This window comes from Amphiura filiformis, chromosome 4 (assembly GCF_039555335.1).
Source record: "Amphiura filiformis chromosome 4, Afil_fr2py, whole genome shotgun sequence".
NCBI lineage: Eukaryota > Metazoa > Echinodermata > Ophiuroidea > Amphilepidida > Amphiuridae > Amphiura > Amphiura filiformis.
In genome coordinates this window covers 70004657-70025958 of record NC_092631.1, presented here as the reverse complement: position 1 = coordinate 70025958, position 21302 = coordinate 70004657, and the positions used below count along the sequence as shown (strand labels likewise).

The window sequence follows — 21302 nt, the reverse complement described above, 5'->3', positions numbered from 1 at the left end:
GACAATTATTAAATAATGAAGATAATGATCGATATTAAAGCAATCAAAGTCGCTGGATTGCATTGACCTACGTTCAACAGAAATACGCTGGCGAAGTTAACCTATTGCTATGGTAGTTAATCCGATTTATTACCTCACTTCGCCAGCGTATAGATGAGTTGACTTCTGATGTCATTGCCTGGCAGTATGCGCACGCATTATCACAATTTCCATTGTGTTTTGCCTGGCGGTATGCGCGCGCATCATATTTTGTTCAGGGCCCGTGCTTTTAAAACTGCCGCCACATCACATGATTTCACACCACCAAATAGTATTATATGGTTGTGGGCCCTTGATGCATTTCTCAGAAAAACTCAAAGACGCCTAAAGTAAGCATTTAAATGAGCAGAAATTTGTATAATTTTGGCTAAATTTGGATTGGTCATGATTATATTATGTGATGCGATCAAGCAAAATCAGTCGGAACTCGGAAATATTAAATTTAAAACCGCTGGTTAAGTACTGATAGAATAAAACTGTTTGTGATTATTTTATTGTATATGCAATATTGTTGTTAAGTAGTACCAATCATACTTTGTTTTCAATTAAAGACTTAGATTTTGTTAGCTTAATGAAACAGTGTATTTGTGTTGTGCATTCGTACGAGTTCGGGTAAAAGGTGATTTTGGCCTTGAGTCAAGTACGATTCGTAACACTACACAATCGCATTTTCGCAACTTGGTGGATTCTATTTTGTCTTTGGGGTGCACGAGGTTGTATTTTCATGGTTTTAGCGTATTGTATGGTTTCATCTTTGTTGAGCTTCTGAAACACTCGCTGCAGTCTCTGACACACCTTGGACATATGCTATAACACCCATGCCCTAAATTATTTCCGTGTCCTTGTCCTTTGCTTTTTTCTTCGCTTTGGTCTTATCTCTGATCGGATGTTTTACTTTTTCAATGCCCAGTTGGGATATCCACATTGATTTAGCGCATATGTTTGATGTGTTCCATCTTCTTTCCGATTAATCGGTGTATCGAGGAAAGGTATTTTTCCTTCCGCTTCCTCCTCGTAAGTTTAATGTTGTTGGTTGGATCCGCTTTGTTAAGGTGATTTGTCAGTTCATGCGTTGTGCCCTTTGGTATAATCTCTAGGATATCGTCGACATAATTATCTTTTCCATAATTTTAGACGACAAGCGATGGGTGCATTGGCTATAGCTCGTTGTTCCAGCCAATTAATGTTCGCGATAATCGGATAACCGGGCTTCCCATGGCCGCTCCAGATATTTGCATGTATATTTCTCCCCTGAATGAAAAGTATGTCGTCGTCAAAACAAACTCGAGTAATTCAACAATGTCATCGGTGTTGAGTAATTTTCTCAGCTTCAACGTGGTGTCCTTATCCAAATATTCCGATCGGACCATAGACTCTGAATATTCAGAGTCTATGGTCGGACTACCACAGACTGTGCACACCAAGGCGTAATTCGTTCTGTTTCCCCTATCGTTCAGTTATAATTACGATTGACATACCCTATATTGATGAGCCCGAAGTTGATTGATGGCCCTTTTATGGAACACTTTATTTATCACGGATACTATTGTGATTGAATGAGATTGATTCACAAAACTTGTTGATAGGGTAACTGTAAAATATTGTTCTTTTCACACCCACCAACCCTCAAATACAAATATGAGCCTGGAGTATAAGCCCAATTTAATAATGTAATGTAATGGCATTGTAATTGTAATTGTAATTGTAATTCTGCTAATGTTGGGTGTATTCTAAACAAATTAGAGATTGTATATAAATCAATGTTTTATAAGCATATAGGTGCTTTTAATGATGCTAATGCTGTGTTAGAATTCGCTATCGCTCGAAAAAATACTAAAAGCATTAAGGTGCATGATATAACGATTTAAACTATGCAGTAGTATAAGGACATCTTTTGCAGAAAAAGTGCAATATATCTTCAAACATAATCAATTATCATGTAAAAGTTGCTTTTTAAAATTTACGACTTTTTTAATTACCGGTGCTATTTTTGTCAAACAAGCACTTTGTGTTAATGTTCCGTTCCAGGTGGTGAATATTGATGATATCTTTACAAACCCGCATAATTATTATCATCTTCTCATTATCAATAAAAGATAGATGAATTGTTAGTTTGCAGTTGACACTTGTTCATTATCATTATTTTTCATTCATGTTGTCTTCCTACATCTGTAAGAAGTTTAGAAGTTATACAATATGTAGTTACACAATATGTCTATAATAATTTAAAGAACACGAAACATCATGGGTTGCAACCAGAGGTTGATTCCACGCAGTCCCACAGCAGCCACCAACCAAAATATCAGATTACGACTCGTCTGCAGAATGAGACAGAGGATGAACTTTGTTGTTTTTCATTAGAAGTATATCTCGATGAAACGGAGCAGAGTGCCATTGACTCGCTTGTAAACATACATGTATCTGCAAAAAGATAAAAAAGACAATATTCCCAGCAAACACAAAACGTTGTACAGGAAGCGCTATTAGTTTAAAAGTGACAAATAAAGAGATATTGCATTTTTTCTAGTTTATAATGATTATTTATGACCGAAGCAGTTATTTAAAAGTATTTAATCAGCTAATTAGCACTAACCTTTGAATAATCAATTATGTCTGATAATGAAGCAAATTTTTATCACCATGTATACATAGAAGCAATCATCACACCCTATTATTAAGAATACATTTTTAGGTGAGCCTTTTCAAGCTCTGTTTGATTTTGTGGTCCTTAAGGGGGTACAACACCCCTGGCCAATTTTGTGCCTATTTTTGCATTTTTCTCAAAATTATAGCGCATTGGTGACAAGTAAGGTATGTATATTATAGGGGCAAGGACTACAACTACTGCACTGAAAATTCAGCAACTCAAGGCAAGTAGTTATTGATTTATTGATCAAATATTGGTTTTCCCTCATTTTTGACTGTAACTCCACAACTGTTGTCTGTGCTGAGATAATATTACCAGTGCAGTAGTTGTAGTCCTTGCCCCTATAATATAGATATCTTACTTGTCACCAATGCGCTATAATTTTTGAGAAAAATGCAAAAATAGGCACTTCGATACACTGAGTACACAATTTCGTCCAAGAGCCTCCAGGCAAGCAGTGAATTGTCTCTACACAGTTTTTGCTTACACTACACGGTTGAGTGCAGAGTATCATAAGAGCTGTGTGAGCTTCTAGCTGGTGGCTAGTGGAAAAAAAAGCATCTGTGATTTTTTGTCAAAAACTCGTGTTCCCTTCATCCAATCAGAACTTGTTTTTATATGAACGAAAGCTAACACTTACCCCTAAAACACTTTTTTCATTACGTCAACAGATAACGCAATTCAATGTTTATAGCAAGGCGAATGTGGTAAATCTGTTGAAAACGACCCATTCAAGCACAATTTTTGACCAAAATGTAGGTTTTAAAAGTCAAAACCTCAAGTGATCCTTACAATATTTTTCAGATTTTATGTCATTAGATGAAAGAGAACACTTATATTGTCCATATACTAGCTTAATTCCATGAGCAATGGCCAATTCTCTTAAAATTGCAAATCTTGTGCGAAAAGTTACTATATAGTTTCGCCTGTTTTTTCATACGGTTGTAAATTCAATGAACAATGACTTTGCTTAAAGAGCACTTACAAATTCATATGGTATTCGGTTTCACTCGGAATGCGCTCGAGGCAATCGTTGTCATGTGAGTGCGACATCGAATACTTGGCGCATTTGAGAGATGCACTTGGTGCGACCTGCATGCGATACATATAATACACTTCATGTAAGATCGGCAAGGACCTCCCCCCCACCCTTCATGTAGCTAACGGCGCTACTGTGCGTATACTTCGATTCAGAATGCTTTGTTTTTTGCGTTCTGCACGCATTGAGCCGAAAAACGCCGGAGGTATGCTATTTGCCCTCCATGACCCAAACTAAAATGGTGGATTTTATACCATAGTGTTACCACGGGGAACTTTTGAGTCGGTACTCTTTGAAGATAACCTATTTGATTATTTCAAAACTGAGGCGTCACGTAATTTAAATGCTTACCTTCTTTACCAAATCCAGGTGCTAGTCCATTGACCACAATTCGAACTCGTCAATAATGCCTGAAATATCACCGCTTTCGATCAATTCTGACATTCTCGCATGAATTGCACTAATCTCGTCTTCAAGGGAGAGACTGCCTTTGTCCGGTGCTGAAAAAAGTACAGTTGTATATACATAAAGTTGTATACATAAATATCCGAAACGATGCTATCATTATTTCAAATAGATACTTCACAAATGTGTGAAATGGGATATAAAGATGATCATCATGTTACAAGATACGGTACTTCAAAAATGCTGAAAATGACATTCAATGATTTCAATGACATTGTGGAAATTAGCAATTGCGCCTCGGTTTCAATTAAGGGTGAAGATATGTTGCAAATATGGTCAAAAATGAAGGTTCTTGAATTCGTTCCATTGTTACAGGCGAATTACAGTATCCGACATCCAAAGAAGTGCGACAATACAGCGCAGGGCAGCTCGGTTTGTATCTATCAATTACCGAAGAAAATCTGGAGTGGCCTTCCCTTGAGCAGCGAAGAAGGCAACATAGATTAACAACAATGTAAAAAAAATTCAAAATGGTGAAATTGCATTACCCGTTCCTGATTATGTTCAAATGTTCAAACACAGACAATTAAAACTCGTCAATACCATACCTTACATAAAGACCTACAAAAATATAGTTTCTTTCATCAGACAATCATAGAATGGAACTCCCTACCTCTTAGAAACTAGAATAGGTAACAATAAAGAAATGTTTACCTGTTAATTTTGAACACGACATTTTGTCATTATCATTCTGCTTGTGTTTCTCGCAATGCTTAGTGCAGCCCATATGGGTTACTGTGTCTGAAATCTGAACACATTCATTACAGAGAGCGATACAGTCCACCGATTCGGAGTTTACAGAGTTGCAAAAATGATGAAAATACCAGTAACTAAGACGGCTAGATTTATCTTCATCTTGACTGAGTTATCACCTGGAATAAAGTGTGATTAATGTAATTTTTTATAAACAGCTTCTTTAAATCTACTTGGTTGTTGTGAATTCCACAACGAATACAAAAATACAGCAAAGTAATAGGCCAACGCAAATTCAGAGTTTCAGATCTTCTGCAGCTGATTGGTATCCAGACTGTATCAAAAGTATTCTTTATATGCAAGGTTCTTTCATCAAAATGCAACACATGCAATATCCCACTAATCTGTAGATTAATGTTACGGCAGGTCATAAAACTATGTCTGGTCATTTCAAGAAGATCCAATGTTGCATTTGGAAGAAACAGGCCTTCCCACTTACCTACTTATCTTATCACACCTATAACGCTATCTGTCAAGTACGATTCATTAGAGACCTTGCGGAATGAAGTTACTTTAACTTTAACTTTAACGTCTAGAGGATTATAGAGGATTATGTATTCAAAACCACTCTGCCATTAAAGCCGCTTGAAGTTAAAGTTAACGCGAGAATCTATAGTGTGCCGTAAATTATGATGAAATACGTCATAGTTTAGAACAATAGTTTGCCTATTTCCTCATAGACTACATAATTACCACTTATGTATTATCTAGTTAATAGACCAATTATTGGAAATCTAATTTGGTTTGGGTAAAAAACATGCTACATGTTGCTGAAAATTACTGATTGAATTAAATCAAAATAAATTTTGTTCCAAACGTCACACTTGATATATAATTTTGTGTGTGCTCATGACGTACACCAAATCAGCTTGCGGAACCAAGTTTTTGGCTTGACTTCAACGCCAAGGGGATTAAGTTCCCGTAAAATGGTCTGGTTTTACTTGAGCCAGCAGTGTACGATACTTCTGGAAGAGTAAAGCAGGTGCATAACATTTTATATATAACATGTCATAGGTTGTGCCTGGTAAGAGAGAGAGAGAGAGGGGGGGTAGGGAGGAGGAGAGGGAGGGCATTGGAAGTGGACAGGGAGGTGCTTTGCTGGTAGCCAAGGGGGGGGGGGGGGCCCCCCGTGGGACATCTTCTCTTTCTTCTTGACCCTTCCCTTTTGGATGCTGGCCGCCGTGATATTTTTACGCTTTTAGGCCTTTTTCTGCCATTTTAAGCCCATTTTTGTAAAAACGTTTCCCTTTGAGAATCGGTCCACGCCCTCCTAACAGAAAAACCCTGACAAAATCACTGGGGAGGGGGAAACAGGAGTGCGAGTGGGTAATTATAGGAGGGTCAAGTTTGAGAGAGCGAGTACAGATAGAGGGGAGAAGGAGGGAAAAATAAGGAGAATGTAGGGAAGGGGAAACAGGAGGGGAAGGGGGAGAGAGATTCAGAAGGAGGGGAAAGAAATAAAGAATATGTATTTCATTAGGCTTTGCGAAGTAAATTGGAATATGGAATTGACAAAGCTGACGAGCCTTTATTAAATAATATTATATATATATAGGCCTATAACTATCGTAAGAATATTAATTGAAACGTATAGGGCCTAGCTAGTTTCAAAATAATATGATAAGGAGATTAACGCTGGGTCCCGACATAATCCATGTTGAGTGGTATCGCGAGTTCATTCATGTTTACTCAAACGAAGCTCTTAAGGTAGAGTCTTTTGTCTTGAAGTGGGACTAATAACCATTTGACTAAACAAAGAGAGACATTTGGATGTAGTTGGTAACAAGCTCTTACACATGCCCTTCTTTTGAACGCACATTGATACACATGTCCCGAGTTTAAGCAACAAGACGCTGTTGGTACAGAAACCAATCTGACGTTCGCGTTGAAGTGAATTTGAGCAAGAAATCCAATCAATATTTTTGAAGTTGCCGTTAAAGTTCCAGTAACTTCATTTTGCAAACTCTCTATTAGTAACTATTAAAATTCTGGAAATGTTGGTTCATAAAACGCTATTTGAAGTGGCTGAAAATAGTACAAGACGCGTCTGCACTTACTAACAGTGTCGGTCGCACTTACCTTGATTTTGACAATGGTGGTGACTACTACAATGGTGTAAAACGATGTGTAAACGGTGGTAGCCACCATAGACCGTGAAGACATGGACGGTCATCTGCGGCATATCCTTTGAAGCTATGATCGTCTCGCCTAAACACAAAGGCAAGATAGTCTTCAAACCTGCCATCGAATCGATTTACCGTACAAAAGGTCAATAACCCAACTCTCGTCCACTCAATTGCATAATCAGTCGCAAACCAATGGAATTTTGTGCTCTGAGCATCCGTGCAAGCACGACGTTGAGACAAAGGCTTATATAACGCAAACTGAAACTCATTCAATGCCAGAGTAACAGGTAGTGTTAGATAAATCGGAAACGGTGAATATACGTATTTATTTAATTAACTTGAAACTGCAGCAAATAAGCGTTTTTTATTATTTCAATTCTTTTAACTATAATTGTTTTGTGACAACAGAGTTTACATTGCAGTCGTAACTGTGTCAGAGACAACGTGTGTACTTCGATTGAATGCCGCTTCTTTCAAACACGCTAATCCAACAGGTGCGAGCGAGACGATCATGGTCTCAGCATAATGTGAAATTTCTATAGAATTACGATCCAGACCACCGTCCATCTCTTCACGGTCTATGTAGCCACGGATCAAGCACTGCGCATTTCAAATAATCATTTCAAAAAGTATGTAACAACCCCGCCCCAATGACAAAGTGCTGAATTCTGCCTGACATAAATCATGTAAATGTTTTGATCACGTGTTGTCAATCTTCAAAATGACCCATTCAAGCACAATTTTTGACCAAAATGTAGGTTTTAAAAGTCAAAACCTCAAGTGATCCTTACAATATTTTTCAGATTTTATGTCATTAGATGAAAGAGAACACTTATATTGTCCATATACTAGCTTCATTCAATGAGCAATGGCCAATTCTCTTAAAATTGCAAATCTTGTGCGAAAAGTTACTATATAGTTTCGCCTGTTTTTTCATACGGTTGTAAATTCAATGAACAATGACTTTGCTTAAAGAGCACTTACAAATTCATATGGTATTCGGTTTCACTCGGAATGCGCTCGAGGCAATCGTTGTCATGTGAGTGCGACATCGAATACTTGGCGCATTTGAGAGATGCACTTGGTGCGACCTGCATGCGATACATATAATACACTTCATGTAAGATCGGCAAGGACCTACCCCCCCCACCCTTCATGTAGCTAACGGCGCTACTGTGCGTATACTTCGATTCAGAATGCTTTGTTTTTTGCGTTCTGCACGCATTGAGCCGAAAAACGCCGGAGGTATGCTATTTGCCCTCCATGACCCAAACTAAAATGGTGGATTTTATACCATAGTGTTACCACGGGGAACTTTTGAGTCGGTACTCTTTGAAGATAACCTATTTGATTATTTCAAAACTGAGGCGTCACGTAATTTAAATGCTTACCTTCTTTACCAAATCCAGGTGCTAGTCCATTGACCACAATTCGAACTCGTCAATAATGCCTGAAATATCACCGCTTTCGATCAATTCTGACATTCTCGCATGAATTGCACTAATCTCATCTTCAAGGGAGAGACTGCCTTTGTCCGGTGCTGAAAAAAGTACAGTTGTACAGGGTGTCCCAGAAAAAATTACCGAGTGAATAAAATTGAACGTAAGTCAAGAAATAGACATCAGAATCAAAAAAATCAAAATGAAGCGCATAGCCTATTTTGTTGTGCATCACATACGAAAATTGTATTTGATTCGGTTGACTGGTTCCGAAGAAATGAACGATTGCATAATGCGTGCATCAATGCAGTTCATTCCAAGTTTGATCAACAGGCGCTTTTTTTCATACGCGCTCACCGCTTCCTAAAGTTTGTGTATCTCATAAAATTTAGTCCACTTTATCCATTAAAATCCGAAGGTGTTATGCCATTCATGCTTTCACTAAAGATGAATAACAGTTTGTCCGAGAAAACTTTGATTTCTGCAATTGGAAGCTCTCCAACCTATTCTTTATAGGTTGTGCAAATATACTTTACAAAGAAAACTTGAGCCAAGAATGACAATGATGAAGTGCTTACAGCTTTACGTGTGATTTTTGATACCATGCAACATTAATGTTGAAGTTTTAAAAGATTTAAACTTTGCATTACAATTTCTTGGAAATATTCTGAAAACATTAATGTGTGTGAGAAATTTTTAAGCCAGCTGCAATTCTTTATGTAGTAATTCTTTATGCAACATTTATATCAACATTAACGAAAAAAGATATTTACAAATACCGAGCAGCATCTTACATGCATGCTTTTATTTTCAATATCGTGCAGGTTTTCAAATTTGAACAAAATTAAATGTTTTACAAGAAACTGGTTGTTTAAAAAGAACGAAAAGGATTTCATAGAACAAAATATGAAGCCCATTGCCAATTTAACCACTAGTAAACATTGTGTTGAATGAGCTTTCTTTCAAACTTGGAATGAAGTGAATTGACACATGCGTTGTGTAATCGCTCATTTCTTCACGATCAGTCAACCGATTCCAGTAAAATTGGAGTATAAGATGCAGAATAAGATGGGCTACGTACGTCCAAATTCATTTGCCCGGTAATTTTTTCTGGGACACCCTGTATATACATAAAGTTGTATATACATAAATATCCGAAACGATGCTATCATTATTTCAAATAGATACTTCACAAATGTGTGAAATGGGATATAAAGATGATCATCATGTTACAAGATACGGTACTTCAAAAATGCTGAAAATGACATTCAATGATTTCAATGACATTGTGGAAATTAGCAATTGCGCCTCGGTTTCAATTAAAGATAGTCTTCAAACCTGCCATCGAATCGATTTACCGTACAAAAGGTCAATAACCCAACTCTCGTCCACTCAATTGCATAATCAGTCGCAAACCAATGGAATTTTGTGCTCTGAGCATCCGTGCAAGCACGACGTTGAGACAAAGGCTTATATAACGCAAACTGAAACTCATTCAATGCCAGAGTAACAGGTAGTGTTAGATAAATCGGAAACGGTGAATATACGTATTTATTTAATTAACTTGAAACTGCAGCAAATAAGCGTTTTTTACCGTTTCAATTCTTTTAACTATAATTGTTTTGTGACAACAGAGTTTACATTGCAGTCGTAACTGTGTCAGAGACAACGTGTGTACTTCGATTGAATGCCGCTTCTTTCAAACACGCTAATCCAACAGGTGCGAGCGAGACGATCATGGTCTCAGCATAATGTGAAATTTCTATAGAATTACGATCCAGACCACCGTCCATCTCTTCACGGTCTATGTAGCCACGGATCAAGCACTGCGCATTTCAAATAATCATTTCAAAAAGTATGTAACAACCCCGCCCCAATGACAAAGTGCTGAATTCTGCCTGACATAAATCATGTAAATGTTTTGATCACGTGTTGTCAATCTTCAAAATTTTGGGCATATTAATTTTCATAATATTGGTTTGCATGTATAAACAAACGGTGATTAAAGGGGCTCAGAGAGATTTCTTGGGGAATTCAAATCAGATAATTTCGCTTTATTTTGATCAATTTATTTAAAAATACTCAGAGAACCTACCAAGCCGAAATTTTAGAGGACAAAATCTATCAAATTTAAAATAAGAGACATATTGTGAGCGCTGTGTTAAAACTGTTTGAGGGGATTAACATCTGGATCCAAAAATTACAAAATCGTACAGATTTATTTCAGATGCTGATTTGTGTCATGATGCAGTCATGTCTACAGTAGAATTCATCTCGACCTTTGCAGGACTTAAGGGATGAGTCTATAGGAATAACGACCAAACAAAGAAATTCTTGTTTAAGCCGTAATATTGTAGTCTTTCAACCCTTTCACAACTTCAGCTGTGTAACTTACAAAAATTCCCGCTAAAAAGTGGTTCTTTTAATTTTAGAAAATACATTAATAATCGCATTGGACTTTTCGTACTGATCGTACTATAGTGACCACCAGCCTATAATGTTCTAATCACACTATAGACTGGGATTACATGTGACGTCATTGCCAGGCAATTGGTCTCTATTGTTCCTTGTCCGGAAATATGCCCACGCAGTCAGGGACCGTGCTTTTAAAACTCCCGCCAGATCACAATAAGGCCATTGAACTGCGTAGTAGCCATACGTACTCATTGAAGTATAACGGTAGCACGTTCCTTTACCGACTCATTATTAATGTGTGGAAAGGGGTCAGGGACGGCATTCTGATCATTCTAATCCTTTCTTTTGAGGTCAATAGATAAAAGAAAGGCCTTGAACACAGGTGCCGAGTTGTAGATAATATTTAATCATCAAAGCTGATGGCATAAGAAATTTCGAGGAGGCAGCGCTTATTATTTCTTGTAAACACAATCTAATGTGGTACTCACTACATGTAGAAGGCCGGGAGGGTCTGCAAATTAGTGCATGAAGCTAGTAAAGATATAGCTTTATGTTCAGTTTAATCAATTAAAATACTATGGCTGGATATCAAAAAAATCGCGAGGCATTAAGTATTAATTTTATATTATTATGACAAAATCCAGTCCCTTCTCAATTGAATAGGCTCCGAGATTAGACTTTCCTTTCCAAAAATAAATGATATGGCCTAGAGGACATGATATAGGCCTAATCTAAACCCATATTCGGTATCCAGAAACCTTCACAGTCTGAGCGGCGCTTGCACTCGCATCGCCTTAAACTAGACAAAGTTCGCTAAACTGAGGCCTGCTTCAATTGCCAACCTTTATCGAGGGGCGAGTTTGAGGTTTCATAGTCATCTATTACCTATACCATTTTTCACCCTGATGTGGCAGTGATGTCAACGCGTTGTGAACAGCTGTTTCGCTCGCGCATCTATGCGGTGTCTTTAAGCGCGTGCGTATGTACACCAGCGCCATCGAACTCAGCGAGTGATGCTGCGCCTAATAAAATTCGTTTCATATCTCTTTCCCGCCATGAGTGTCGCAAAATACATCATCTCCCCGGGGGAGTACAAAGTTATGTTCATTGCATTCTGAAATACGGACATTTCGGCTGGTGCCTTCATCACAAAAAAGGAATCCCCGATCATCACGATAATGGCGCGCGATCACGAACACCCGGCAAGCGGCAGAGCGTTTCAACCAATGACAAGTCTTGATTGTGTCCGTTTGTCTGCAATGCGCGTGCGCCACGCCGCTCATTGCAACCGGCATGGTAGTATGAAACCAGCACAGAGGAGTAAGCTATCTTACTCCTCTGTGGAAACCAGCTTTATACTGACGTGACCCCGGATGTGACGTCACTGTCACATCAGGGTGAAATGTAGTCTCGGTACCAGCCGGTTTGTGCTCCTCCGTCACCGTTAGTGACGGAGGAGCACAAACCGGCTGGTACCAAGACTAGGTGAAGTGGGATTGAACAACGCAAACCAGCCAAATTTGTCATAAGTTTGAATAGCCATTAGAACAACCGTGAATATAGTGTCAGAAAGTCTTACACATCTTAGTATAACCTTGTCGTTTAGTGTGATACTGAATGCAGCGCCATATTTGGAATATATTCGTACACGGTGTGGGCAAATAGTTGCTCAAATGTAGGCTAAGTAGGCCTAAATCATGAAAATCGCTTAATCGGAATAATACTAACCAGTAACGGACACTGAGACAGCACTACGTTTGAAGTTTGAGGTAGTAAAGCTTTTCCTTGTTATAAAAAACAAGGAAAAGGCAGTAATTTTATCACAACGCGATATTTTTAAAAAGTACATTTTGAGAGGGCCTACGCTGGTTCTTTTGATTCTAGTGTAAAATCTGTTCATCACATGTAGTCCGATTTGGTATCTATGGTCTCATCAAAGTCTTGAGAACTCTTTTTGATGTTATGTTGGTTAACAAAAACGATACAGTTAAAAATAGCGGTATTTATGCAAGCGACGTATCTATTGTGTAAAATGCATTGAAAATTGTCGGCTAAAGAGGGCATAAATTAAAATCGCGAAGAGTAATAGCAACAATAACTATCTACATTCCAAGCGGAAACGCTTTTCAAAAACATACCACCTTTTTCGGGCAATCGCTGAAACCGAAATATGAAATTCCAGGCCATCTGTAAAAAAGTGCGTGAGCAGAAATGACCATGAACTTGGGTCACCAAAACAAGTGTTTATATTGGTGTCAGGCCTATCATAGTGATACAACAATTAGCCCCCAATAATGGCTTTCATTTGAACCGTTATTTGTTAAACTGCGATTTTTACTTTTTGAGAAATCAATGAATGTATCAAAAAACTTTTCGAAAGTCGATTTAAAATGGCATAACCCGTTAACCCCATTTAATGGGGTAATAAAAGCTATTAAACCAAGATAACACTCATTGAAACAGCTCAACTGATTAAATCGGATCTTCTCTGGTTGTGCACAAGTGACTGTTTTCATGTGCGATATCGCAATAAAGCTGGTATTCATAGCTTCAGTTGGGTAACCGATTATAAAGGAAACGAAAGGAAACAATGTTATGTGTGGCTTTGTTCACGAAATCAGACAATGTCGTGCTTTTTGTAAACCAGCATTCTTGAAAATGAGCAACATAATGATTTTTGACTTAACACGGTTTAGAAATAATTTCTTCATATTTTTGGTGTTATCTGTCGTTTACATATCCTTCCTAAAACACCAAAGTACGAGTATTTCCAAACATCTAAATTTGCTAAAAATTTAGGACATGTTACAAAACTATATTGTCTAGAATTTTAGAAGAGTACTTTTAATATTGGCCGGTTATTTTTCACACAGCGACGTTAACTAGGCAATGTACTATTACCTATAACATTAACTAAAACACCAAAGTACGAATATTTCCAAACATCTAAATTAGCTAAAATTTAGGACATGTTAAAAAACTATATTTTCTAGAACTTTAGAAGAGTACTTTTAATATTGGCCGGTTATTTTTCACACAGCGACGTTAACTAGTCATATCCCCATACTGTTAACGTAGGGCTATTTGTAAAGGTCACGCGTCAATGGGAAAGAGCACTGTGTATTGTGTATAGGAAAACGGACAGTAACTGCAGTATGTATGGGCAAACTTTGTGTACATGTGAAAAACTGGACTTTGATCAAAATTGAGGGCGCACTTTTTGTGAAATCTCTCATGCTGTGCAATAATTATGAGCCCTGGGGGAGTGTAAAATTGGGGGGGCAAGATTCAAACTAGCTATATACAACCCTGATAAGACCTACACACAAAGTTATTCCCACTACGCTGGCACGTTCACCAAAATTACTAATATCGTTTGCGACTGGGTTTTGAAACTAGGGAGTATGTGATTTATGAGACGTCTCTGAAATATGATACTGTTATGTGACATGAAGCTTCAAGAGTATTTGATATCAGAGACGTTCGTGAATTATGAGTGCCCCCGAACTGATATAAACATGAAGATCATGTAACGCATTGTTCATATGATGCCGAATCGATTTGCCAATTCATAAAGTGATACTATTATTTCGAACAAAATGATTCTGCATATTAACGCTTTACACAAAGTCATGTGTAAGCGCGCCAAAAATATAAGACCTCAAAACCCATGGTTTGTTTGGTGGAACCCTGAGCATGATCCTAGATGGCTGCCATGGAAAATATATCCATAGAGGAGCTGAACAATAAGTGCATTACTTTAAATGAATAGTGACAGTCTTAAACATCGTTCAATCTTTTAAGATCAGCACATTTTATCTTCAAAAATCATGACATAAGTTTGGTAAATTTAATCACTATTCCTTTTGAGAAATTTGCTCCAACTCAAAGGTTATCTTTTTACACTGAGCTTTAGACTGTGTGTGCATGGAAGACATGATGGGTAGTGTATCTGAAATTGGTAGGCTTAAACATTCTTCAATTTCTTAACACTTGCACATTTTGTCTTCAAAAATAGTTAAATTTTATAAGTACCGTATGTAAGTTTGCATGTCTGAATCAATCCAAATTCGGAGATAATTGCATTTCAACACCTGATGCACAAAATGCTGTCACTTCAACCTGTTGTAGCTCTCATCTCTTTGATTTTTTTCTTTTACAAAAGTTGATCCCTTGATAAAAGAAGGTCCTCCCTATTTACTGCCCAATCAAGAAAGAGTTTGGTTAAAGTTTTCTAGTGAAAAAAGGAATTTATTGAAACACCGTGTTTTAGGCCTATAAATTGGACCACAAGTATACTGTTACCTTTTATCAGGTCTGGGACTTAGTATATGTGGATTTGTTTGCATAGACAATGTATGGGTTAGTGCAAACACACACTGAGTTGGAAACTGTTCTAGCAGCAAATGTGTTGACAGTGGACATCCCTAATTATAGGCTATGGAGGCATTTCAACAGCACCCTTATTTGGTGGGAAAAGGATTCAGAAACCTTTTTACAGAAGACCTATCTACGATGTACGGTTATGGAGTTATGAGCAAAAATGTAACATTTTGACGTCATAGGTCTAATTTTGGCATCACATGAAGGAAAATTCAAAAATGCTCCGATTTTGTTGAAAATGGTCCCAAATCATTGGCCTTTCCATGATAAATCAGAAACATAATAGTTTGTGCTATGAAGGATGATTCGTTAATCAGTAACACATCAAAATCGACAATACCTGGCATCGAGTTATATACGGTATTGAATCAATTTGACCTTGACAAATTGTTATATGTTACCCGGATTAGAAAGCACCCAAGATAGTTAAAACTATCCTTTTTCTGATTTCTTGCAACACACAAATATATAATTTGAGACCAGTTTCATCAAAATTAGTTTTGCATATAATATCCTTTTTGATGAACAAAATCACGCAAACCCTTAAAAATTGTTTTTTGGTACATGTATGAGCAGATGCACAAAACAATATGCTTACGTTGATACCCAACATCAAATAACATCATAAAATTCATCAGGTAATAACATTTTGATGGTTTGTCAAAGTAGAATTTGCAGCATGCAACGAGGCAAGGCAACGAACGTCTGGTATTATGTGAGGACATCTTATTGAAGCATACTTTACTACTAAATTAATATTACATTGGGTAATAAATACATTACTACTTTGTATCACTGAAAAGATTTAGTTGTAATGTTTTTGGATGTTTTTTCTGCCAACTACCTATGTTGTCTTCCTGATATAATCATAATGATATAACGATTTTAACTATGGAGAAGTTTAAGGACATCTGTTTGCGGGAAAAGTGCAGTATAGCTTCAAACATAATCAATTATCATGTAAAACCTTTTTAATTACTATGCCATGTTTTGTCAAACAAGCAATATGTGTTAATGTTCCAGGTAGTGAATTTTAATGATATCTTTACAAACCCACATAATTATTATACTCTCCTCATTATCAAGAGAAAGTTGATGAATTGTTAGTTTTCAGTTGATACTCGCTTAAAAGTTATGTCTATAATAATTTAAAGAATACGAAACATCATGGGCTAAAAGAAGAGGTTGATTCTCAACAATCCCACAATGTATACAGCACCCACCAACCAAAATATCAGATTACGACTCGTCTGCAGAATGAGACAGAGGATGAACTTTGTTGGTTTTCATTAGAAAAATATCTCGATGAAACGGAGCAGAGTACCATTGACTCGCTTGTAAACAAACATGTATCTGCAAAAAGACAAACACAAAATATCCCATGGAAAAACAAAGCGCAAGTCCTGTCACTGTCCTTCTTAATTTGTCGGAGAAAAAAACCAGAACTTAGCTTTACTGAGAAATTTATCTTTTACACTAGTTTAGTTAAAAATATGGTTTTCACCGTTGTCGGACAAGGTGAATTTGACTCCAATACCGCTAGATCTATATATTTCTCACCCTCCTAATAACAGGTCCTACCTTTTTATCTGGTAAATACAGACCCCATCATATTTATCATCAACATCATTCCACTCCACTCAACTTGCCTCCACTCCACTCCACTGCTACTATACGTGCATTCGTTAATATTCCCCATTCTTTTAGAATAAAAAAGGGAGCCAAATATAAAAATACTAGGATCAAGTAAGGTTGATCATCTTGTGCCTTCATCGGAGAAATGCAGAGTGGGGAAGATTTCCTATTACTAAGACTTAACTTTTGAGACGGTTTGAACAATATTATCTATTTATTTTCGTACTTTAATAGGCATACCCTGAAGCTTACCGAACTGAGCCAATGACGGCATCGTCATGGTAGACATTTGCGATGCCAGATTCCCAAACCTTTCCGTTATTCTCACCGAAAGCACTAGGAGTGTATGACGCCCGATTAGCACTGGGATTACTTTTTAAAAAATCGATGAATTGCTGCACAATTTCTGCAAAACCCACCAAAACATAATAATTATGATGCCATTTGTTTATGAGAGTTTAAGAATTTAAGAGTTTTGAGAATCAAAGTGGACAGGCAGGGTCACTCTAAGTAGGAAATTTTAGACATTGTTTTTATATCTTTAAAAGTAATGATGAAGTTCATAAAAGTATACACTTTTAGAGAAAGGAAATGATGCCAACAAGCACAGCAGATTTCTGACAAAATGAGCAGTTTCTTAGAAATATGCCAAATTTAATGACTCATGCTATACACGATGTATATAGTTCGACAACTATCGACGGAGAGTGTACCCAGAGATTCTTTGAGTGGCAAACAAAATGGCGGATATATCATAGCTTTACACATGGCCCACTTTTGAGTCGGTATTCTTAGAGTATAATCAATTTGATTATTTCAAGAATGAGACATCACGTAATTTAAATGTTTACCTTCTTTACCAAATACAGGTGCTTGTCCATTGACCACAATTGTACAATCGTCGGCGAATAACTCTTCATAAATGGCCGAATAATCACCGCTTTCGATCAATTTTGATATTCTCGAGTTTATTGCATTAATCTCCTCTTCAAGGGAGAGACTGCCTTTGTTCGGCGCTGAAAAGACAAAAGTCAATGGTTCATTCAAATTATTCAAGATGATTCCAACTTGTATAGACATGATAGATAAATAACGGCAACAACGACGAGGCCATTATTTCAATGAGATACTTCACAAATGCAAAAATTGGGATCCAATAATGATATCATAATCTTAGAAGATAGTGCTGAAAATGGCATTCAATGATACCAATGGAATTCCTGAAATTAGCACTTTCGCCCCAGTCACCATTTGGATTGAAGGTATGCTGCAAATATGGTAAAAAATTAGGTTCTTGAATTCGTCCCATTGATTTTAGCAAATTACAGTATCCAATGAGTTGATTTTTTTCATTGTGTGATGTAAACATATGTGTCATAATTTGCGATAGAAAGTATTTCCCACACACAAGAACACCATTGAGCATTTCATGGTATGGACAGGATAAATTCATATTCTTTCCCCATCCATCGTGTGGCAGGTAAAGATATATCATTATTATCATATCAAGAGAGTCTAAATTCTATGCATTATTATGAAACGTAATGACATGTGACCATCCATCTCAAACCGCTCGTAAAGTCGGCAAAATGTGCATAAAGGTTGTATTCATAATGTACCTAATGTTTGTCCTACATGTTTCTCATTTTAGTCCAGTCAAACACCAATCTTTAATCCTATTGTTGAAGAGGATAATAAGCTTATACTTATGTATAGAATTAGAAAATAGCTTTAGTCTTTGTTTGCTTTGGCTAAATCCTCTTCAAGTGGTGGGTTAACCAACAATTAACAATGAGAGGACATTCCTGAACCTCGTTGACTTGGGGATGATTTGAAGTGACCGCCAATTATGACCATTTGATATTTAATACCAGCAATGTAGAGAAATAATGTAGCACCAAAATAATGTACCCTTTTACTGAAGGAGCAAAGTTTAACAAGCCATAAGTCCGCTTCTGGATATCGTTTGAAGTCAAATGATATATCATTGTAAAGCTTATGACTAGGGGCCGACTTTACGAGCGTTTCGCCGTGGACGGTCACATATTATCTTCTTTGCTCTGTATGGAGCCTTTTCTTGCTTTATATGGATGGGAAATGTATGGGGTAAGGACAACGCAACAATTCGGAACATACATGTAGCACCTAAACAGCTTTCGTGCCTTCACTATGATTCACTATGCGTCAAGAGTCACATGGAGCAAAATGTGTGGTTAATAAATTTTGCTCCCGATTGGTGGAACAATCGATATCACGTACAATGTATGTTTAAGTCTTAATTGCGGGCAAACATCCACTGAATATGCTGATGAACATGTTTGTTTGGTGTGTTTTTTTCGTTCATATTTTTGCTCCAAAAGGAATCTTTGATTGAGAAGATAAAATAGATATGTGTTATGAAAATATAAACATTTACCTGTTAACTTTGAACACGACATTTTGCAATTATCTCTCTGCTTGAGTTCCTCACAATGCTTAGTACAGCCCATATGGGTTAGTGTGTCCGAAACCTCAACACATTCATTACAAACACCGATGCAGTCCACCGATTCGGAATTACCAAAGTTGAACATGATGAAAATTCCAGCAACTAACACGACTAGGTTCATCTTCATCTTGACTTAGTTATCACCTGTAATATACATGTAGTGTGATGAATGTGTCACTCATTGACTGAATTCTTTTAAAACAGTGCTTTCAAAGTTAGCTAAAGTTACTTGGTTGTTATGAACAGCGACCCCACACAGCGTCATTATCCCTGTATTTTCGTATTCAAAATTGCCGTGATAGTAGTTCGAATCACTAGTTCTTCAACAGCTACGCATAGCGATTTTATTCGAGATAGGCCGAGCGACTTAGGCTAAGCACATCACCTGAAAGATATGAGATACGACTAGCGTTTCCATTCATTAGCTGTAATGACACGTTTTAACACGATGACACGATCTGCGCATGCTCGTGACACTATTTGACGTTTCCAACACACGAAAATTCAATTTGTTGTCAGTTTTTTGTTTTCAATTACCTAAGATACGATATTCGTGTTCTTTCAACACATACGTACGTTTAACTATAATTCCACCGAAAAGTTTTTAAATCGACCGATAATAATGTGATGTATTCAACTGTTTGAAAATATAATTATATCAAAAGAATCTACACCAGCTTACACCATTAGTCTATTTTCATTAGAACTAGGAATAAAATCAATTTTATCTCTTTTTATGAAAAACAGGAATGTGGTCTTATTGTCCCTGAGTTTACACACCATTGAAAGACTCGATCTCCGTTCGACCTTCAACAATACAGTGACAATATCTACATGGTAACGAAAATGGGATTCTATTTTCGATAGCCCATCTTCCATATTTATACTTATAGACAGTCCGTCACCCATTGCATACTTTCACTTTTTTACTTTTTACCCCATAATTTCCCTTATTCTTCATGCCCTGTCCCCTACCGGGTGCTAATTTATTGGAGCAATTTTTGGAGCAATTTTTAAATGATATTGCTGGTTAAAGTGTTTTTCTTCGCTGATTGTTATTCTATAGGTGGTACAAAATGAGATCCTGGGAAATTACCCAGATTTCCAAGGTCAACGTTTATACAAGGGCAATTTCAAAACTGTGTAATTGTTTTAACCCATACTAAAATGGTGTTCTGATCATAAGGATTCAGACAAGGTCATGGTTAAATTTGAAGATCCACAGATGCTAAAATAGATTAAATGCTCCAATTTTGATGAAAATGTATCAAATTGTTGGTACTTTTATCTCAATTCTATTATCGTATATTTAAAACTACTTATAAACAGTAAGCAGGTGTCCAGGCTGTATCACAAGTATTGTTACACCCACCAGTTTCTTTATGTTCAAGGCTCTTTCATCAAAATGCAACACATGTAAATTCCACCCAACTTATAGATTAACTGAATGTTACGACATGTCATGAAACTATACAGTTTCATTTGATCATTTCAAGAGGATCCATTGTTGCATTTGGAAGGAACAAGCCATTTCACTATAATCACACTTGTGATCAAAGAAATGATAAGTCTGTCGAATAAAATTCATTAGTATCGAATAACATTGGAAATGGTACTTTATGAAAATATACGACATCACGTATCTCATAATTATTGTTAAGTTCCAAAATTGATAGAAATTTCGTAGTGGTAAACGTAATAACTTATACATCCCCGTGCACACCAAGGCGTAATTCGTTCTGTTTCCCCTATCGTTCAGTTATTTACATACCCTATATTAATAAGCATTAATTTAATTGATGATAGTTTTATGGAACACGGTATTTACCACGGATACTTTTGTGATTGAATGAGATTGATTCACAAAACTTGT

General features: G+C 36.9%; 1 protein-coding gene across 3 annotated transcripts; it reads right to left on the bottom strand.

Annotated features, from left to right (window-relative positions):
- Window positions 1-1989: 1989 nt before the first annotated feature.
- LOC140151317 (uncharacterized) lies at window positions 1990-19968 on the bottom strand. 3 transcript variants are annotated; one of them, XM_072173614.1, is made up of 5 exons: window positions 19358-19968; window positions 17793-17957; window positions 17194-17347; window positions 16888-17006; window positions 15923-16659 (listed from the first exon to the last, which is right to left on the bottom strand). In XM_072173614.1, the coding sequence occupies exons 1-4, from the start codon at window positions 19554-19556 to the stop codon at window positions 16892-16894; spliced, it is 633 nt and encodes a 210-aa protein (XP_072029715.1). In that variant the 5' UTR covers window positions 19557-19968; the 3' UTR covers window positions 15923-16659; window positions 16888-16891. The 3 variants fall into 3 exon arrangements, with proteins under 3 accessions (XP_072029717.1, XP_072029715.1, XP_072029716.1); XM_072173616.1 differs by lacking the exons at window positions 15923-16659; window positions 16888-17006 and adding an exon at window positions 1990-2460 and having other exon boundaries at window positions 19358-19958; XM_072173615.1 differs by lacking the exon at window positions 16888-17006 and having other exon boundaries at window positions 19358-19964.
- Between the last annotated feature and the right edge of the window lie 1334 nt (window positions 19969-21302).